This window comes from Apteryx mantelli, chromosome 7, assembly GCF_036417845.1.
Source record: "Apteryx mantelli isolate bAptMan1 chromosome 7, bAptMan1.hap1, whole genome shotgun sequence".
Lineage (NCBI taxonomy): Eukaryota > Metazoa > Chordata > Aves > Apterygiformes > Apterygidae > Apteryx > Apteryx mantelli.
In genome coordinates this window covers 11,539,273-11,562,390 of record NC_089984.1, presented here as the reverse complement: position 1 = coordinate 11,562,390, position 23,118 = coordinate 11,539,273, and the positions used below count along the sequence as shown (strand labels likewise).

Genomic DNA, 23,118 nt, shown 5'->3' with positions numbered 1-23,118 from the left:
GCAACTCAAAGGTAGAAAACAGCTACAATCTCAGAATTATGAGAAGTACACCAAAGCTGTAGTATCATCTTTTGCTAAATTGCTTTAAATATAGTACTGTTTTTTAATTTTGGATTTCTACTTAGTCAAAGTGTGTCCAATTATCATGACTGCAGATTTAATCTCTTCAAATTGCTAATGCATTAACATTCAAGATGACAATGAAAGTAAAAAAACAGCTTTCAAAATACTCAAGTAATGCTTCACAAGATATCTAACACTGCAAATTCTGTTATCTTCATGCACATCTTACATCTTTGCCTTATATACAAGTTTTCCTTTTCTTAGGGAAATCTTAACTTATGATTAGGCTATTAGTCAAAAAGACAGCTGGCAGAAGGACTTGGTGAAATCAGTCATAAGAAGGAGGGGGAGTAAAAAGATAAAGAAGCATTCCACCTTCCAGCAACAATAATATTTTATTCCATGGAAGTCTTTTAAAAACTTTTACCATTTGCATTGGTTTGAACGCACTTTTGATATTATTTCAGGGAGCAACAGGCCATGACCTGGTGTAGACTGACATGCTAACATTTAAACTTACATTTTTGTCCAATATACAAAATGTTCAGGTGGACAAAAATACTTGCATTCCTTTATGATGCTCCTAAAATGTAAAGCTGGACTCTGTAATATTTCTAGTACAATGTAACTGAGGAAAATTAGTTGTCCCCAGAATATAAGTGCATTAAACATAAGGCTTTGTGCACATGTTCCTTTTTGCAACACAAAGAAACAGACATTTCTGTAATGGCAAAAGCTTTGAAGATTTGCACATATTGATGCACCAAGCAAAATTACTAAATTATAATCCCTACCATATTAGCATAAGAAGAGAATTTCTCTTGGGAGCGTATCTGGCTGTTACATCATCCAGAGAAAAATGACAACATATCCATGAAGAGGTTTACCATCAATACACACTTACTGAACAACTGAGATATACAGATACGAGCATTTTATACTGACAAAGAAGTTAAGTCAATGTGGTCATGACAATGACAGTCATTGCAGTATCACTACTTTAAGGTTCCCTGCCGTTTTGCTTGGGTTATGCCGTATCTCCGATCTCAATTCCCATCATACATTCCATGTAACGCCTCTGTTGAATGAAGTAAGGCTATTTTCTCCCTCTGATATTTTAAGGGACAAGGAAGTGATGCAATGAAGAATCCGAGAACTGCATGCACATCTCTGATAGACATGCATCATGCATAGGGCAAAAAAGCAACAGTGAAAATGTGAGGAGGAGATGGGAAGAAATCTGAAGTTGTACTGTACCACGCTTTATCACAGAAGTAATGGACTAACTTCTCAACTCCTTGCCAATGGCATAATGGGAAAGCAGAGACAAGAAAAAGACAAGGACAATGATGTCAGAGGACCAAGACAAAACAACGAGCAATTGCCATGGCTGAACTGCAACTTTTCAGCATTTGAATTGCAATTAGCATGTCCCCCACTTGTTTTTTTTATCCATCTTCCAGAAACAAAGATAGCCCTGTTGTTTAAGTCACACAGTACAAGTAACATTTATAGCAAGACCTGCATGGAATACCTTTGCTCTTAGAACTTGAAGTCGCAAACACATTTTAGCTCTTATACTTAAAATACTCTTAATAGTAGTAACTAGAACTTTTGTGTATGATTATAAATGTATACATCAAAATATTTGCATTCATGAATATACACAATTTTAGATATATCTAACAACAAATAACAACGTCATAAGATGAACTGTATCATGCATTTTGATCATATTTCCCGCACTGTTTATTAACCCATATTCCAAGCTACTCAGTCATGAGCTTGGAGAGACTCAAAATTTCTCCCTCCTCCCCCACCCTGGTGGGTTTTTTTTTGTTTGGTTTTTTTTGGAAGAGGGGATACAAGATTTCCTGATCAGTTCCAACATCTATCTCACTGCCTTGACAGGGTAAGAGACCATTTCACAGCCCTTCGCGTGAGGGCAGAGCCTTGCTCCACTGGAAAGCTGTCATTTTCAAATGTTGTTCCTCTCTCTGGAAAACATCAAGTTCTCACACCTTAAATCCATAGTATCCATCAGTACATTCATTCTGTTTTTTTTTCTTCTTTTTCTTTTAGCTAGCTATATTATTCCTCTGTTTCAGCACTGTAAAATAGCATCCTACAGTATGAAGCATAACTTCAAACAGCGATACAAACAACCTTTTTCCCTTTGCTCTTTTAAACCATTCACCATAGTATGGGGGTACTAAAGTAATTAGCAATATGCCATAGCACGGATTTTTTTCTACATAGTCTGTATAAAAATAAACTTTCAGCTAGACAGTACTTTTCTTTAAGAAATTAATATAACCACATCAAGGCAGGCATTTTATCCATAAATACAGAGTCACATGCAACTAACAGACAAATATGACCATAAAAAATTAAATTTTTGTTGGTAAACATACACTACAAGAGACAACAACTTACAACAAGAGACTACATTTCTACTGAAATCCAATCTCCAACTACCCAAACTGGAAGTATGGAATTTTTCTTAAAAGACGTTTCTTTGTATAACAACACTGGTCTCTCAGAGCAAAAAACACAGACATTTGAAGATAGTAATGTAACAGTCCAAGGATATTTTCAATATTTGTCACCTCTTAAGACAAGTCATGAAATTTCCAAAATAACATCCTGAAGTAACTTTGTTCTGCTAACACATCACTTTGCACTCTCTACAAAGAGCCTGAACTGGTCAAAAATTTATATTCATTATGGAAACATTTCATAATGTTAAGGGACACATACTTGTTTAAAAAAAATCCATGAAAAAGTAAAAAAAGCATGGACCTGATTCATAATCAGCATGCATGCCGGAGCTTTCTTGATGGCAATAAAAAGCTATATATCACCTGTCAGAGTTGCTTACATCACCTTTCTTTGTAATGCTCATATACAAAAACTCTAACCTCTCTGCAGGAAGAGAACAGTAAGCAGAGATGAAAGCAATTGCAATGCTCGAGTTAGTAACAAACAGAATTTTCATCTCTGTTTCTGTGTGGAGAAGTACTTGGAGTCAGGGGCCTAGAGAAACTGGTATAATGTCCTTGCATTATATCAAGGCTTCATCATTTGCTCATTGAAAATGCGTCTTCTAAACACCAAGTTTCTAGAGCTTCATTATTAAAACTCCAAAATCTAATAGAGAAGTTTTAAAATGTATTGTGGAAACTTTGCTACGCATCAAATTATATCCCATTACCAAGAGAAAAAATAAAGGAGGATTACATAAGAGCTAAGTTTAAGACACGCAATACTTGAGGCATAGGAATGAAAAAAACAAACAGTTTTGTTCATGGAAATGACAAAAAACAACCTAGAATCAGAAAAATATTTATGCCATTTAAAATGCTGAATTGTTTCCAAGGCTGCTGAAACAACACTTGAATTAACAAGCATGAAAGTATTAAAAAAATTAATTCTCATTAAAAGTACAAAAAATACATCTGATTAAAAGTTTATTAATAAGGTGTAGTGTTATGATAAGTTCTTGGGGCAAGGTAGGCAGTAGGTATGCTACCCTTGTGATTACTGCTAATACAAAAGAACTGTAAGCATAAAATAGTATTACAATATTACATAGCAGAGATTTGTTATCCGCCCTGTAGAACAGGAGTAAGGTTATATTACACTGCATAAACAATTGATCATGAACAGTTTACAGATTTATACCCTGATAATCTATAGCACTTGTAAGGTGTCTGTGCATCTGTAAACTATCAGCAATATAGCAAAGAGGCAGCTGTTGAAACCTGCAGTATTCACAAGTGTGGATGATACTTCTAGGTTGGGATCCAGAAGTTATAGAAAGAAATGCTTGAATCAAAGGATCTCCAGACAGAAAACACAGCCAAATAGAAGTGAAATTAATTTCTGTTCCCCATCACCTTCTCTATATTATTGCCAAAGAACACTAATATTGACTGCAAGGCTGATTTTCCTATTCTAACTGGTGATACTGTGTTCAAAACTTGCCTTGAAACACCACCTTTGGCATTCCACAAAGAATAAAAATAAAATAAAATAAAATACAGACCTAAAAACACTGGACCAAGGTAAGAGATAATGTGGGGAGAAGAAAGGATGCTAGTTATAATTGCAGTAATATTCTACCTCGTGGGCATGTTCTCCAAAAGCACAGGTATAAGGTATTAATTTTGCAAGAGTGTCAGTTAAGAATGTCCAGCAACCCCCCTAATCTATACTTTATTTCTATGCTCAGTATTTATCTTTTGATCAAGCCTCAGACCTAAAGAAAAAGGCTAGGAACACTCAGTTATGGGAAACAAATGTATCTTCCTGAACATTAGAGTAATCAGAGTCTAGGTTAATTAGTCTATGGCCAATTTTCATCTACTTTATTTGCCCAAATTTTAACTCATAGAAGTTTAATGTGTAAGATGCCTATTGAAAAATCTAACCTGCTTTAGTAAGGGCAGTTCAATAGGGAACCTGAGACTAAGAAGCTGCTGCCCTGAGCGGAGGAATGAGGCGGGGTTCAGAGGACTGGCACCAGATTAGCCTAAGTTATCTTCTTCAGCTAAGCCGTCAGTGAGGATGAGGAGACGCCAGAGGCACGCATCTGGCAGCTCAGACACCATCCTCCCAATCTGACCCGCCAACCGTTAAGTTTCCAAAGCGCGACGTTCATGTGCTCCTCCGGTCTAAAACTGGTCCTTTCAAACTCAGATTATTCTGTGCTGATAGGACAGCAAAATAGTCAGGCTCTGCTACTGCTTGTACTACGCCCAGAAACAGAATACATGACAGTCACCTTTAGGGTTTCTACATTCATTACACACACACAATATCCCACATCAAACACCACAGGGAAGTAAAGCATAACCCACCACTGCATAGAGAAAAGCCTGTGAAACAGTGTGCATTCCTGATGAGTTGTTTAAATGAACATTGTCACAGAAACATCAAGAGAGTATTTGAAACACTCATAAAATTTACAAGATATTTTACAAGATTGGTTTTTGTAACTGAAGTAATGGTAAGGATTATTACAATCTGAAATAAACGTAAGCTTAGTTTTCCAAGGTGCAGCTTACTCTTCAGATCTCCATGGGTCCTGGAAATTTCAGTGTTTTTGTAATTTTAATTTTACTCTATTTCTTGTGCAAATACACTCCTGGATATTGCTGAGCAATCAAACACACTGTAATTTGCAAATTACAGTAAATTTTAAAAATATAACTTTATCTTCATTAACTAGTTATATTTCTTTGAACAATTATAACGCAATACCAAAGCACAAAATATGACTTACCATTTCTCTATGTCTATGTAAGCATAGTTTTAAAATCAGCAATTGTCTTTTGTTTTGCAGACCAAAGGCAAGAGTACAAATGCATCTTTTATCAGCCCACATTGTAGCTAGCACATAAGTAATGTTAGTCAATCATGCATGTTTTGCAACAGCCACTTCAATGTATTAGAAGTCTTTTTACGATAAACACCGAAAGAAAAAAAAATAGTTTCAGAAAAGCCATTCTGAAAAGTTAAGAAAACTTCTCATGAAAGGCAATGAAAAGTTGCCCTTTCTTACCAACATTTTCATGTATGTCCACAACATCTTTATGTAAATACATCCACGTACGCACGCATGCAGACTTGTGAGCAAACGGAACACATACACAAACAGAACAGTATATCACAGCCATGAAAAAGAAAGGAAAAATGCAGCAAGCAAGATTTATGTTAAGACAAGACTGGAAACAAGAGCCTGTTCAGGTTTGCCTCTAGAACTGCTGAAGTAAATCAGCTTTTAATAACTGTTACAAAGCTGTAAGTTGCAGCTGCTTATAGGCTGACTGAAGGAAGCATTTAGGTTAGCCACAAACTACCGTGTACGCCTGTAAATCTGCCTGGAAAAGGAGGATACTACAGGATGAACAGTGCGTGCAAAGGGGAAGCTTCTATGGGAACACGGTGAGGGATATGAGTGAGAGGTACAGACTCACTCTGTCTGCGGTGCGGTGGAGCAGTCCGAGGGATGCCCTGGAATGAGCCCTGCCAGGGAGAGAAGGAGGGAGCAGAATACCCACCCTGTGCAGAAAGAGAGAGGGGGAAAAGTATAATAAAAAAGAGAACAGGGAAAAACAAGACACCAAAAAGCCACACCATTCTTTTTCCATTTCCCCCAGAAAGCTATCATTGTATTTCTCAGTTGTTCTCCCTCATAAAGGCAAACGCTACATGCTAATAAAGCCCACAGGAAACTCAACCACTTTATGACGTCCTAAACTAGTCAGGAATCTTATTCTTTCAGGACAAGAGTAACAGAGTATTACTAGCAGAGCTGCACAGAAAATACCTCAATTTTTTTCAAAATATATGCACACATTTCTGTGAAAGATGTTTTTAAAGGGAAAAGTATGAGAGATGAGCTTTTCATGTTAAAAATATATGCTAAAAGTTGTACATGTATAGCTTTCAAAAATATTTTAAATGCCTCACAAATTAACAATAACCTGCTTAATATCGATCTCCTGGGAAGCCAATCAGCATTAGTTTACAACAAAAAATTCTAACACAGAGAAAAAAGATTTTCTAGCAAAGTTATCATCCATGAGCTTTAGACTCTGCTTGACTCATTTTGATAGCATTATTATTGAATGTGAAAAGGTCAGGTGAAACTGTGTTCTTTGTACTTTGTATTAGGAGCTTGAGTTTTCCATTACAGAATTAGAGAATTATGCATGTCAGCAACATGCAGTGTTTGTCTATCAAATGTTGCAGATTACTGCAAAAGTGGCGCATCACAGTATTTCTTTGTGAAATTGTATCATATCACAGTCGCTGCGTTTTTGAAAGAAGGAAAGTAATTTTATGCAGCCTAGCATTTTCTCCACACCCTTACCTTTAAAAGGAATCTATTCAAGCTGGAATTACCCTCTTAAATCAGATAATCATGACTTCCTGTATCAGAAAAACAGGTCTGGTTCTTTACAGCCTCTTCACGGCTCACCAACAGAAAACCGCTCTGACAAGTCCCGGAACAGCGGTGCTAGGGACGAGGACCGCCGTTGCTCCCTGGCTGTCAGCAACCAGCAGCTAACAACAGTAGCTGCTTTTTCAGATAGGAGGCATAAAACATTTGAGCTGACATCTCGGTGGAAGATAACACTAATACACAGCTTGCCCCTCCCTCCAGTTTCTCTGCTGGCATATCTGCGCAGATCACACCGTCAGGGCCAGACGAAACAAGAAAGGAAATACTTTACTTCCATGCTTCCTTTTAAAAGATGTTAAGTATCACGGCTTTCTTCCATAAAGAAATATTCTGCTTTTATTTATCCTATAAGTTTAAACATTTCCCTGGCCTCCCAGTTGTCTTCATCCAATTAACTTTTACCCACCATTATTTCAAACTTCATTACTGCAACTTAACAACACATGTATTTAATCAATTCTTAGAATCTGCCAGCCCAAACACTTTTAAGCTAGAACAGGAAATGCAGAAAAAAGTTTGAGAAGACTTCTTTATTCTTATTCAGAAACTGACAGAAGACAATTTTTGGAGCTAAACCTCAAGATAATAAAAAAAAGAAAAGAACAAGAAAAGAGTTCCTTAATTTGATTATCTCTAGACTGAGATACCGATTACCTAACAAGCTCTTACAGTCTTCCATCAGTAGCCATTAATGTCGACACAAGTTTTAGACTGCTGCATGAACGAACAACATTACCAGCTTCCGTCAAGCAGCAGCATGACAAGACAAGATAATTTGTTGCATCGGCTGAGGTAGGTAAAAAAGGAAAAATATTCCTGGGAACAAGATTAAATCATTGATTGATATGACATTAACAAAACTTTGAATTTCCACAGCACCATACAAGAGAACACTACATTTTCAGGCCATCTATTTTTCAGGTTTGTTCACATATCATCCTAAATTATTTCAGGGCAGTGGAACACAGAAAAAAGATGCATTCCATTCTCTAAACGTAACTGGCTCTCCAGATAGTAAAAACAAACAAAACCAAAAAACAACCCCAGTATCATCAAGCACCACTCTGGCCTTATAGGGACCTGTTTGTGGGGGGGTGGCAATGTGCTTTTTTCAAATTTCTTTCAAATTTATGATGCATTAAATTAAGACAGAGTGGTGAAATTTTTATATCCTTTCCATTTCTAAAAGAAGAGATTCAGACAAGTACAAACGAGCTGAGCTGCATAAAAATTAAGATATATTATTTTAAAAGCAGAGAAATATTTAGACTTCCTGACACATTTCAATAATTTTTAAGCATCTATATTAGCACTTCACCAAAGCACAGCACCAAATACATTCTTCTCAACAGTTCTTCATGGCCTCATTACTCTACTCTTTGACTGGAGAAACGAATGAAGAAAGGCCAAGAAACCTCCTTCAGTGTTTTGCCTGCTAGAGCGAACTGCTGCCCGAGCTGGGTTCAGCCCCTTGCCCCCGGATGCCAGAGCACACTGTTAGCTGTGAAGCAGAAGTAGCTGTGCTTCAGGCAGCAGTCTGCACTGCAGACTTTACACTGGTTCATGTAAGTGAGCAAATCTCAAACAACAGCTGGATTTCTTATATGTAAGATCATAAAGAGCATTGCTTAATTCTACATCAAATAAAATAATAAAACAACAACTTCAGTGGAACCAAACAAGGACCAGAAAATATAGCGTGGGGAATTTATTTGGATGGATATTATGAATTATGTGAATTTTACCAAAGACTGCTGATCCTGTAGATACAGCATGTTAAAAGTTAGGTATCTGACAATAAGCCCAGCTTATGAAACAGTGACTTTCTTTAAATAGCATTTTACAAAACTCCAGCAAAGAAATCTAGAATTCTTTCTTCTTTAAATAACACAGTGACTCACATACATTGCTGTCTATTAGTCAAATGTATGCTGAAGCTCCCAAGAAATCCAAACAGAAAAAAAAGAAAAACACACTAATAGGCGTTTCTCCTCAGATTATGGTAGTTATTCAAAATACACAGAAAATGTGTCAGTTTCCTACTAAATACAGGGGGGCAGGGCAGGGAACCTGAATCACAAATTATTATGCGTCGAATTATTAAGACGACTGCAAAATCCATAACACTTAAAATAAGCAGGCAATGCTAGAATTGAAAGATGAGAACACTACTTACCTTAGCTTTTATTTAAAAAAAACAAATAAAAAACAAAAAAAACCACATTTGATAGGATTCTTCTGGGTTTTGAAGCCCAATATGATGCAAGAAGTTCCACTTGCACTTTAGTGTTAGTAAGGCAGTCACAGCAGCTCCTTCCTCAGCTGTCCCATGCATCTAGCTGCTAAACATAAATCCCACTCCTCTCATTTCCCAGATACTTTAATTGTGAAATAGCAAAAGCCTCCCAAAAGAAAAGTGATTCAGAAATTTAAATATCAGACAAGACTCAGGAAAAGAAAAGACTGGAAAATTAAGACCAGATGAAATCAAGCAACCTACAAATCAAAGAAAAATGATGAATGTTTTTCAGAGGGCCTGATGAATCGTGCAATTGTGTCTAAACACTTTATGAAGTTCTGACACTAGCTACATTGGGAAGTCTGTTTTTAAAAAAAAAACACTACTATAAAGATGTTACAACCAGGTGTTAATTGCTAGGAAAAGATCTCAACCTTAGAATAAGCAATCAGATGAAGAAAATCAACCACTTATGTCAGAGCAGGACAAGAAAAATATTTCTAAGCTATCACTGCATAGTAATTTCAGGCAAACGGTCAAACGTTACTGCTCTTTTTCCAAGGATATACCAATATCCAAGGTTGTGATCAGCAGTGTAGAGTCTAGTTGGAGGCCTGTAGCTAGTGGTGTCCCCCAGGGGTCAGTCCTGGGTCCAGTCTTGTTCAACTTCTTCATCAATGACCTGGATGAAGGCACAGAGTGCACCCTCAGCAAGTTTGCTGACGATACAAAACTGGGAGGAGTGGCTGATACGCCAGAGGGCTGTGCTGCCGTTCAGAGAGACCCGGACAGGCTGGAGAAGTGGGCAGAGAGGAACCTCCTGAAGTTCAACAAAGGCAAGTGCAGGGTCCTGCACCTGGGGAGGAATAACCCCATGCACCAGCACAGGCTGGGGGTTGACCTGCTGGAAAGCAGCTCTGCAGAGAAGGACCTGGGAGTGCTGGTGGACACCAGGTTAAGCATGAGGCAGCAATGTGCCCTTGTGGCCAAGAAGGCCAATGGTCTCCTGGGCTGCATCAGGAAGAGTGTTGCCAGCAGGTCGAGGGAGGTGATTCTCCCCCTCTACTCAGCCCTGCTGAGGCCACATCTGGAGTACTGCGTCCAGTTCTGGGCTCCCCGGTACAAGAGGGATGTGGCACTACTGGAGCAAGTCCAGCGAAGGGCTACAAAGATGATTAGGGGACTGGAGCATCTCTCTTATGAGGAAAGGCTGAGAGAGCTGGGCCTGTTTAGCTTGGAGAAGAGAAGGCTGAGAGGAGATCTTATCAACGTGTACAAGTATCTGAAGGGAGGGTGCCAAGAGGATGGAGCCAGACTCTTTTCACAGTGGTGCCCAGTGACAGGACGCGAGGCAATGGGCACAAACTGAAACACAGGAAGTTCCATCTGAACATGAGAAAAAACTTCTTCACTGTGAGGGTGACAGAGCACTGGAACAGGAGTTCAGTGGAGTCTCCTTCTCTGGAGATATTCAAAACCCGCCTGGATGTGATCCTGTGCAATATGCTCTAGGTGACCCTGCTTGAGCAGGGGGGTTGGACTTAGACGATCTCCAGAGGTCCCTTCCAACCTCAACCATTCTGTGATTCTGTGAAATCTTAAAGTGGTGGTTTTGAATAAACAGCCAACAAGAATTGCCTCTGAAAAATCTTAAGGATCTCCCCTCTTCTGTGCATACTTGCACATATTATGCACTGTCACTGTAACACAGCAAGAAGCAGATGCTCAAGACAACTATCTAATCTATCATGGACCTGCCTCGCCAAGAATGTGGGTGCTTCAGTGGTCTTCTCTTAGTACAATAATAGAATGGCAAGTGGAAAAGAGCTACTGGACCCAGGATGAGTGTGAAGATAATCACTAATACAAAAAGTGACCAGGCTGTAAAACATGGAAATTTAAATTCATAGTTGCAGAGTCGATCAATATAGAAACTATAAGACTGAGACAGAGGGACATATTAAAAAAAGACAGAAGTAAACATCAAAGGCAGCCAAAGTATTATTTCACTGAAAAATTAAATGTGAAAAGCTTTTGAAAGACAAATTGAAACAATACTCAAATATTTGGAGCACAAAGAACACCTCAGTGAAGAAGCAGAGAAGAGCTGTAGCAAAGAATATGTATGCTCCCATCCAAACTGTTTTTGTTGTTGTTGTTGTTTTACTGGAGACAACAATGAACTTGAGTACATTTTCAAATTAAAACTTCTTCTCATCACCATATACCGTTTTAAGACCAAGAAGAAACTTAGCTCTTAACTCTATCTACTGTTTCAGGACACAAAAGAGCACTCATGAACTAGGAGGATTTCTGTTATGCTAAGGAACTAGACATCAGGGGCCAGAATCCTTTATAGACATCATCTTTTAGGTTCAAGAAGTCAAATAATTTGGCAGCACAAACTCAAGACTTGACATCTCACCTCTTTACCTTCAAGATATTTAGCATTACAGAAACAATGCTGCAAAGCCTGCAAGACAACAATTGTGACAATGGTTTTCTTCCTTCTAAGCTTTGTCCATTGACATTAAATCCTTAATGTAATTTGATACTCAGTACTTTCTTCAAGGTTTTATTTGTTTTGATTTTCCATGATAGTTAAATTATAGGCATAAATTAAGTGCAAATGAATTCAATATAACAGATATATAAGGAATCCTTCTAGAAATGTCATGGTCTATCCTGTTAGCAAATACATGGACAAGCCTTTATTCTAAGGATGGCTAACCAAATCTAATGGGTACCTCTAAGTCACCATTGCTTATACAGCCAGCCAGAAGTTACATAATGCAGTTTTGATCACACTGTCAGGACACCACATATAAAAAATACTGTGTAACAGATATTAGAGTGGCTAGGCTACAGGCAGCACACTTGCTGTTTATTAAACCTTAATATCCCTGATTTTCAAAACATTTGCTTTCAGCCACTATGCCTTATACATGCATGCTACATTAAAAGATCTAACCTAAAGTTACATAGTTTCCATTTATTTCCCTATTTACCTTGAAATAGGAAAAACTAAAAGTACTTTCAAAAACCATGAGGTCCCTATTGAGAAGAAACCCAGACAAGTTTATGATTCACATCAGGATGGGCCATTTTCTAGAAATATATCTGGCAATAAAGACAGCAACAGATAAGAAGATAACTTTTTTAAAAGAATATATTTAACGATATCACAGGTCTATATACTGGGAGAAGCACAAAGTAATCAGAAATATTGGCTTCTTTAAGTAAAATTGCAATAAATTGCTGCATTTCACATGGTCTTAAATTCCTAAATGGAGATTTTTCAATATCTGGTTTCTACACCCATCATTGAATAGTTTATTCTAGAATCTATTTTTTAAGAAACATTACATTAACAATGTTTGTTGAGCAAGTTTCTTGAAGTATTTCAAGTACTTCTTCAAATAGTAAATAAATTATTGCGAGTATGTTCCTTTACTGGTAATTATCCTTCAGGAATTAACAGATAATATCAATTCTGCTTGAATTTGTAAACTGTTAGAATAATCTTGAAAGTTATGGTATGTTAACCGAAGTGATTTTCTGATCTTTGCCATGACTGTAAGTGTTAACTTCTCAATCACTTTAAGAACAAATGAAATAGTTAAGTATTCATCAACTTTGATAACTATTAACAAGTTTAAAAAAAAGCAAAAAGCTTGCATGCTTCAAAGCAGTTCTACTTTTGTTGCCAAGATTTCAATTAGAATTTGGTTTTAAAAATACTGTCTCTATAAGAACTTCATAATTTAATAAATATTAACTACATTTTACAACTCATACCAAGTTTAGGAGCAATGAATCTGATTTCTCCCAGCCTGAACCCTCAGTTCAAGCCCATCATTTTAAACTGAACATGAAAGTTAATAGAGCAAAATGTTTAAAAAAAGGACTTTGTTTCTAGTGAGAATGCATTTTGCTCAAGTGTCTCTCCTATTTCCCATTACTGTAATCATACCTTATAAAATAGAGCCTATTGTTTCTCTTTTCTATGGCAAGAGATATTTATGTCATTTGGTTCCAGATCAAAAATGATTTCATGCCAAAGCTTCTTCTACATTTGTAGTTATATTAAGCCATGCAAGGGAGTACACAAATTTGTATTAACAGAGAAACTATTTCAACCACTGTTTCCAAAAGAAATTCCACATCTCTCTCCATTGGAAAACACTACTCTGAGTTTTATTGCAAACCATTTCAAAAGAAAACCCAAAACCTGAGAAAAGCTTTTTTTTTTCCTCTCCTCTTTTAAATTACATTGTTTACTATATGAGAGAAGCAAAAAATTAACAGAGAGCTTTTGTTTAGATTTAACTTACCTTAATTGAGAGGGATCAGTTCAACAGTTTCAAAGAAAAAAAAAAAGCTTAAGTGCAATCCTTGCCTTGTTGAACTTCCTGAGCTAGTTTAGATCATTTAGAAGTCACTGTTGTTAAAATTTATTCAACTTGCCCAGGTCTTTACTACCAAATTCCTTTCCAAACTTGAATGTAACAGCTTAAAATATCTATTACCTTTTAATAGATTTTCCTTTCCTTTCCATTATACCTTCTACTCCTGAACATCTTAGTCCCTGTAAGTACCTATACTTCTTTACACCTCTTCCTGTACCCTGCTCCTAAAAACACTCAACCCATCTTTTCTTTTTCTCTCTTTTTTGAAAAAAAAAAATCATAGCAAGCACTTCATATTACTGAAATACAGAAATTTCTGGAAGAAACTTTGAAGTTTATCCAACAGCGTCACTACAAAAATCACTCTTAATTAGCTACTAACTAATATATTATTGTATTCAAGTGAAACTGCAACAAGTTTAGAAGTCTGATGCTCAGAACCAGAATTCAGCTGCAACAGCAAGACTAGTGTCTTCCTTCAAAAAATCTCACATTAAGCAGCTCCTATCAATTTATGTTTGCTTATAGAAATTCTCCATGTAACTTCCAAATATGTAAGTGAGAATCCATTCAAAAAAAGTTTCTGCCCAAAACTTCTGAGCTATCATTTACAAGTGAAATTTCCTAAAATAAATTGTATTTTGAACATTTGTCAGTACTTAGTGAATCTTCCCAATTCCACAACTTTCTTGAAAAACTTTACATGTAAAGGAAGATAAAAACAGAGAAAATTATAGAGTGCACCTGTAAGCATGCATATATATACATATATATAAAATATACATATGCATGTATATATACACCCCACACACACATATACATATATGTATACACACACACAACCCTGAACATAGCAGGGGCCAAGTTTTTTTTGTTTGTTTGTTTTTTTAAAGATATTCTCCCTCAAACTGTTTCAAATTCCATATGACAGAGGAAGCGTCTCTGAGACAAGACTACTGAATGTCTATTCACGTTTGTGCCTTAAGAAAGAAGTAGCTGGAAGAGAAAACTCAATGGTTGCAACTTATAAGTAGGAATAAATGTACTTCAACCTGACCAAATGGATATTTGGACTAAATGACTCCCTGCACCTGATATAATATTAACTTAGCCTCTCCCATTCCCGATCTCCAGTATTTTTGTCTTACCAATAAATACAACAGGTTGCTCAAACTGAAGCTTTTGTAGTTGTTAACTAACTTCCAATATTAGTAATTTGTTTTTGAGTTTACTGAGAAAATAAGACAGACGAAAATAAAAAGGAACATGGAAGCAAGGACAGCCACTAACCCGGAAACAGTACTTTGGGGCGGGGGGGAGTTTGTCAAATGAATGTCACGCATATGAAATTAAAACTTGCGAAAACGAAACAATACAAGAGCTCAAAAGCTCCAAAGAAACAGGAAAGAGATATAAACAAATGGGCAAGTATACCAAATGTACCTTTTGGAACGGAAGAGTCAGAGGAAGACAGAAGGTACTGAGGGTTACATCCTCTTTACTTTGGGTAGTTAACAGATAAAAGAAGGTCAGAAAGCGTGGTCTCAACAGAAGAAACGAGAACTAGAAACTGGTGAACATACCCCAAGGTGGTATTCCTACCCTAAAACTAAACTAAATATTCAAAGGAGTAATATTTAGATGGATAGCAGAGAGGGTTCATCTTTATTACCACCTTACATGATTCTCCCCCCCTAGCTCCACATCAAGTAACTTGAAGCAGGGTAAAAACAAAAAGTTTAACTCATTTTTAATCATTTGAAAAAAATCTCTGAGGATTCACTAGCTAGAGCAGTAGCTGCCAGACTATCATCAACAGACTATTTGCTGGTGACTGACAAAAGCCTTTTTCATTACTCAAAGATAATTCCTTATCATTATTATATCACAGCAAATGTGCTGTCCCTCCCCTAAGTATGCTACTACTGATCCATGAAGAATCTAACGGCTGTAAAATGGAAGCAAAAGTGATCCATGCAACAACATATGGGAATGAAGATGTTGTCTGTCAAAGTGATTTTCGCCCAATAAATTTCTGAATGAGTTAAGTTCTTCAAATATATGACTAAAAAAAAATTATAGTTTTGGACAGAAAATTTATGATAGAATACACTGTCACTTCTCCACAACAACTGTGAGCACAGCAACAATGAAACTTAAGCAGGAAAAAAAAACAGATTAAAAAGTCAAATATCAATGACTTTAAAATCATAATAGGAAGTGTCTTGATGTATGATTAGAGATACAGCTTGGGCTGATTTACTTAAATAGTGCACAGGGTGATTATTTTAAGAGGACAGCCTTCTAAAGTTTAATCATGTTTTAAAATATATGTTTATTATAAATGTTTAAACAAGAGAGCTGCAAACAAATGTGCAGGGGGTGCAGAGCAGGAAGGATATAAGAGTACAGCACCCTCAGATACAGAACTGAACCTCTTAAACAAGGCCAGCTGGTGTGACAGCAATAATAGAATTGGGGAATGAAATGCAGAAAGTCATACCCAAGAAGGAATGGCAAGTTTTACTCACAGAACTTCTCCTCCAGGAGGTTTGCGTAAATTTGTCAGCATGCAAGCATGTTGCCCCTGTAAGTTTTTCATTGTCTTTCTGGCAGTTGCATCTAGTGGCCTTAATCCCCCCCAAAAAGAGAGAGAAAAGAGAATTTATTAGAAAATAATTGATTAAGACTATTATAAAGCAGAGCCAAGGCAGTGTAGCACAATACCGTTAAACCAGAGAAACTAGTATTTACAGTACTACACAACCACTTCTTTTTCAAAAGTACGTTTATAAATAATTTAGAATAAATGTTAACTTCCGGAATGGGTTTTTGGTTCACTTGAATTTCTAGAATATCACATTCCAGTCACCTTTAAATAACTGTGAATATAAGTTTTACCCATCTTCATGGCAGAGCTCCTTAGCTTCAACAACACCTTTCAGTTACTAAAGCAATTAGATATACAACCTAGCAGGAGTGGAGTGATTTCTCCGAAGGCATACAGTAAGAGCAAGACTAAGTGTACTAAAAATCAGTGCTTACTGTAAAATGCTAATAGGCAAGAGAGTTTGTTTTGATGTACTGTTATCTGGAATACTGTTTAAGCAGCAGAGCAGACAGACAAATCTTAACCTTTTATTTTCATTTCAGAAAACAATCACAGGCTGCTTGTGGGGGAGAGGCTGACCAGCACAGATCGGTTTCAGTGCACGTATGTATGCAACTACATGCAAAAGAGTTCATTGGAGATTCCAGTCGCACCAGACACTGCCCAGCCATTGATAAATAAATATGGCCTGCACCTCTTGGCATCTCATCTATCCCAAGGTTTTGCTGTTTGATGACATGCAAATGTTTGCAACATAGATCCCTTCTGGTGTCTCCGAAATTTGTTTTTCCTATTGAATTATTCCTGCTTCCCTTTGAAAAGAGAGCAACCCATCTTATTCGGTCTTATTCTCAGGCTATGCAGGCCTGGGGGACATGCAATGTTAAGTACCAGTGCTTTGAAATTCTAGAAATTGAAGCTCTATACCATCAAAAATTCAATATCCCAATTACTGCAAGAGGGCAGAGCATCTGTACCTGTCTTGTGAGATTCCAAAGCAGTATGCTTAAAAACCGAAGCACTTGTATGTACAGAAGTAACACAGTAGTTGAAATTTCAAATATGTCTTTCTGTAATTAATGTGCCTGCTTTAAATAAATGGACATAGCTTCAGGGATAGAACAATATGAACAGTTCCAATATCTCTGAATCCTCCAATTTCTCTAAGAAACATGTATTCTCCACATGTTACATGATACCATATCCTCCTCTATTAGCAAAGAGGAGGGGAGATCTCCTAACCATTTCTTTTTGATAAATAGCAGGTTTGCTCTGGCTTTTTGCTGGGAAGAGAGTTAATGGCAACGGGAGGACAATGCTCAATACAGTGCTCACACTGTAGATACTATAATTTCAGCACCTAATGCCTTCTGGCATTTGGTTACCACATTTTTTTTAAAATTGATACAAATAAAGTACTGATCTAGAGTTATTGTTTATCTAACATTTAATTCCATTGAATTATTTTCATCTGCTGTCCTGGCAGAGAGAAAAGACGCATGTGTGTATTTCATATATGCATACAAACATGAAAATGTAATAGTTGCAAATATCTGTGAGTAGTCAAAAAGATGAATGGCTAGGTAGCAGTAGGTTTAAAAAAAGGAAAAAAGAAAAAAAGGATAAGAAAAAAGTGATAATGTTGAGAGGTGAAACCTGGAACATAACTCCATTATAAAGGTTTCTGTGGTTTAGCAAAGGAGGATGTATAGGGGGTTTCTATAAAATTCATTACAAAACGACAATTTGATATCCAATGTCAGACTTGCACATCTAGAATGTAAAATAACCTCATTACCATGAATTGAAAATGGGTGTGAAAGAATGATAAATATATACTCTCTTGTTAGTCATGGAAGATGCATGGATTGCATGGGTAAAGAAAGGAAAGAGTAGAAAAAGTTACTCCCATCACAGAAGTTTGTCTGAAACATTCTTATGAAGTCCAGCATCCATTGCAATGACATTTTATCTTCCCCCCCCTTGTTAAACTTACAGATTTTTAATTGAGACTAGATCAAATCAATCAGTTTGAAGTGAATTTAAAAAGTATTTTAACTAATTTTAGAAAATGGCTTGAAAACATGGGGCTATTTTACAAGAATCGAAATAGCAGGCTAGTTTGCCAGAACCAGATGCAAAGATATACAGGACAAAATCCAAAACTAACTTATAACAAGACCAAAAATCCAGAAGGCACATATCACTTTTGCTTGAGAATTTGTGTGTGCACCTGAACTGATTCATGATAAAACTGTCCCCCACTGGCTTCAGAGGCATAACTATCTGTTTCGCCAAGTTGATGATCTTATTTAACTTTTTTTTTTTTTTAATAAAGAATCAGCTTTGAATATCACCCTGCTCACTCAGCTTTTTAAATTCCATGACAGAATACATTCTATATTAAACCAATGGGCAGAAGGGAAAATGAGAGGATAAAAAAAATATCAAGCAGAAAAGAGTTCAATTCTTGCTTATTATTAAAATACTTCAAGCATAAAGTGACTTATCTTTTTTGTTATTTTTGGACACCTTCTAGAATTTTATGTTCAAAGTGTTTCTTTCGGAAATGAAAGATATCTAAGCACTGCATAAATGTCCTTGCCTAGAGCCACTCGCATCACGACTGGCCTACAGAATTAACGATCCCAGCTACAAACACACTAGTGTCTGTAGAACTGGTCTGTTAACTGAACCGTTACAGACCCATGACTCAGGTGGGTCTAAACAGAGCCAGAAACTCAACCTTCATTATAGTGAAAGTATAGGAAAAAGTCAGTCAAAATTAGAAGCCTAGCCTTCCTAGAGCCTTCATAAGAAGTAGGTATAAAAGTTACACTCTGTGGTGTACACTTGGGACTTTGTTAAATATTTAACATTATACTTACAAGTTGATGCTCTAATCGGTTGATTGTTTCATCCTTTTTCTTCAGTTCATCTTTAAGCTGCCTGATCTCATTTAGCAGATCTTCTGTCTGCAACAGAACATCGGGCAATAGGAAGTTTTCCATGAGGGCTACACAACCTGAATTAACCCCTCCACAAGGGCATATTAAAGCAGATGTTTATGAAACTCTGGCCGTAATACTAGCACATACTTTCCTCCCAGCTTGTCACTTCATGCTCTCCTCAAGCTATTCACGTGCTGACGTGGGCTGTATGTATACAATTTAAAGAGTGAAGAAGCTTCACTAGAAGCCTCTTTGCAAGACAGAGTTGAACCAACCCACTAGGCTTTCAGTGTACGTACCTGTAAGTAAATCAGCAGTATTTTTGATGCAATGATTCATCTGCTGTGTAAATGACTAGCAGCCTGGAGAGGAAAAACCCTAGCCATCAAGTACTACTTATCCTCCTATTTATCCAACAAAAAATAGGAAAGCTTGACATTAAAGTGAACTGCTATTTGAAAAACTGCTATTTGAAAAACATTAACATAAAAAGTAAAAATAGAAACAAGAAAAAAGAAACATTACAAATGTAAGTATAACTATGTTTATTGAATGCAAATAACATGACTTCTTTGAATACATTTTGCCCAAAACTGAAGGTAAGACTTGAAATAAACTATGCAAAGTTGAAAGACAAAAAGAGAAAAATATGCATGTGGTTTTTAATAATTTTTCATCATAAGGTATTTTTAATATACTTAGCAACTGTGCCATTAGAGCTACGTCATACATTGTGTGGTGTACTTTCATTTAGTAATATTCATTTACTATTTCCATTTCCCTGAAGATTGTTTATAGTTACTGCTTTAGGACAACACTCAGACTGATTTATTCTGCAATTTTGCAAACTATATGCTGATATCAACTAAAAAAAAAATTCAAAATACCTAGTGCTTTTTGTTATTAAATTTAAAAAGCAATACCTTTTCTCTAGGAATTAAACCTAAAATTTTGAGAGACATGGCTATATGTCCCCCATGGAGACATATATGCTTATGTTTGGCTACAGAAGGACAAACACAAATATAGTAGAAGTACAATTAAAGAGAAAAGAAGGCCTGAATGTTGACAATTTAGAACTCAGTGTTGCTAAAGGGTGATGCTGATGCATCTACGCAGCTTTGGCAAACCTTTTTAATCCTGAAACTAGGATTTGGACAGATGGACTTCAGACAAGAGTAAGATTCTAAGTGTTCTTGCCTTTCAAGAGAATTTCTAAATTCATTATCTCTTAAGAAGCTGGCACTATTCCCTTCCTATAAGTGCAGAATTAGTAACCTTTCTGTATTGATTTTACAATAAGAAGCCCAAATAATGCTATAAAAAAACGCACCATGGCAGAAATCACAACATTACAAATCTGTGACCATGAAAGAAGTTCCTTTTTGGAACATCCAATGTGATTGCATCTATCTTTAATACTCATTCTAAAACAATGAATGCATCTTTGATTTTATGGGTTTTTTTTGCTTGTTTGTTTTTTAAGTTCCTATGATCACAACACCTGCATTATCTCAGGGAAAACTGGTGAAAGATATTTTAAACTGGAGCATAGGTTAACAATAAATGTAGTAAAACACAGCAAATATTTAATTATAGTGTGATTACACTTCAAAGCAAAAATTTTATTTTCAAAACTTAGTATTAGACTACATTCTAACAGTTATCAAGCAGGCAGAAAATTTTTGAAAGAAGCTACTCTGCAGCTGTTAACTCATATCTGCTACAAATATGAAAAAGCAAAGTTATTTCAATTATTTAAACTGTATGTGAATTTGTAAGTATGAATTTTGAAAGGTAAATCATTTTAACAAAAACAGAAAAGAAATTATATAAATATTTGCTAGGTTTGTATTTAAATAGATGCAAGAAGCACTGCTTTTCAATGATAAAGTAGTTAATTTTCTCTTTTACAAACAGGTTTGTATCTCTATTCTATAGGAGTAAATCAGTGTCATTTACCTTAAATGTAGGTTCAGCTTCTTCCAGTTCCGGACTGGATGGAATTGAGAGTGAGATGTCCTGGAGTGACACGTTTTCATCATTCTATCAGAGAAAAAGAAGAGCAAAGGCTCAAACTACTTGCTGAAATAATTCTTCAAACTTGCTTTCAAGAATAGAGAAACCACCTCTCTGGGGAACCTGTTACAATGTCTGACCTTCCTCTGTGAGGTTTTTTTCCTAATATGAAATAGTCTCCCTTGCTGCAGCATGTGTCCCTTGCCTAACTGAGGGCCATAAACAGCCTCTCTTATGAAGCCGTGGGACTAGCTGTAGCTATGTTGAAGAGTGTTGATTCTGTGCAAAAATCTGGCAAACACTGGCCCCTGTTCAACTGTTTTTATGCCAGGAAGGAAGGGTGATACTATGAGATTTTAAAAGCTTTTTTTCCTTCAGAATCCATACTAAAAATATGTCTGAGTAACTACAAAATGCACAGCCACAAGGTTTCAGCTAGGAATTCTTAACTAGAATAGCTACATTTGGTACTGGGTAGACTAATACAAAATTAATCCACAGCCATCAGAACTAAATATCAATTACGAAAACTGGGACCACGAAAGAGTATTCTTCCCCCCCCAACCAAGTGACAGCCATGAATTCTGAAATTAAGAACAGCAGGTAGAAATAGAAAGAACTTGCAAACATGCCAAAAGATAACTGCCTACGTATGTCCTGAAGCATTTACACTGTCGTGATAAAACCATCAGATGTGTGCAGTATTCTAAATCTGCAGTACTCAACCTTAAAAATTCAGTTGGGTTACAGAGTAAAGTCAGAGACCAAACAACTGACAAAGTATTCCCATGATATATTCTCCTGTCTGTACTGTGATATATGTTGTGTCCGATCTAGTGGGACACATACCCACAGCACACTTACAATACAATTATTTTGTGGCCCTAGAAGACCATAAGTCCCACTTCCTTGGTGAGAAAATTTTTTTTCTCTTGTTCCCTTGTCCCCACCATCTGTGATCTTTTCAAAAAAAAAAAAAAAATTTTTTTTTCTGTGTATCATCCTCCTCAATTTTTTAAAGTACTTTGGGGGAAGCAGCTACAGAGATTTTCCTTCCTCAGTGTCCTCACTGCCTCAGATTGCATTTGGAGAAAATATAATCTCAGCATATCTCGCAAAGCCTGTCTAAAACCACTACAAGGTTAAACCAGCAACTCCCAAAAACCACGAGAGGAAAACTGCAGCTCAAGTGCTAAAGGTCAGTTAAGAAAAATCAATAGACTTATTTATGTCCTTTATGGCCCTGAGGTATGTAATTTGCTTTTTATTTCATAAGAAATATTTCTCATACAAATTAAATTGCACAGAAGTACCTCAAGAGAGATTGCCCAGAAATAAAAAAAGTAAAAAATTAAAATTTATGAACTTTTAGTCACTGACTGCTTGCAGCCAAAATATGCGCAACCATGTAAACATATCAAAAATACTGAGACCTATCATACAGTTCAAAATTGCTTTTACCATATTAAAGAGAGTTAAGTTTAATTTCCATCACTTACATGTAATTTTGTATCTCACAGTTACTTTCTTCCTTTTTTAATCTTCTTGACTTTTTTTTTTTTTTTTTTGACCAGGACTATTAATTTGACTAGGAACCAAATTTCAGTTCAGCTTTTTTGCTGAAGGCTTCTGACTCCTTGGCGTAGCAAATACTTCAGCTTACACATAGCCCAACGCACAGCTGTATTCGATTCACAAGCAGCTGCTTGTCCCTTCCGGGCAGATTGCCAGCACCGAGTGACAGGCTGATGAAGCAGTTTACAGTCTAGTAGGAACAAGTTCTAATAGTGTTTTACAATGTTTTGCACAATAATTCTATCATAAAGAAAAGAATAAGAACCTTATTTAATCTA

The 23,118-nt window shown here is 36.4% G+C and overlaps 1 protein-coding gene across 5 annotated transcripts in view; it reads right to left on the bottom strand.

Annotated features, from left to right (window-relative positions):
* The window catches only part of CCSER2 (coiled-coil serine rich protein 2), an 86,460-nt gene that overhangs the window by 5,478 nt on the left and 57,864 nt on the right, over positions 1-23,118 (bottom strand). For 3 of the 5 annotated variants that reach the window (XR_001294455.2, XR_001294454.2, XM_067299795.1), the window contains 3 exons: positions 21,209-21,292; positions 19,184-19,270; positions 16,216-16,314 (listed from right to left, as the gene is read on the bottom strand). Coding sequence is in view for 3 of the 5 variants with exons in the window: in XM_067299795.1 (XP_067155896.1) it covers positions 16,216-16,314; positions 19,184-19,270; positions 21,209-21,292 (270 nt within the window). In the remaining 2 variants the exon portion in view is untranslated. Of the gene's footprint in view, positions 1-6,044; positions 6,130-16,215; positions 16,315-19,183; positions 19,271-21,208; positions 21,293-23,118 lie in introns of all 5 variants that reach the window. The other 2 variants (XM_013955922.2, XM_013955921.2) reach the window with 2 other exon arrangements.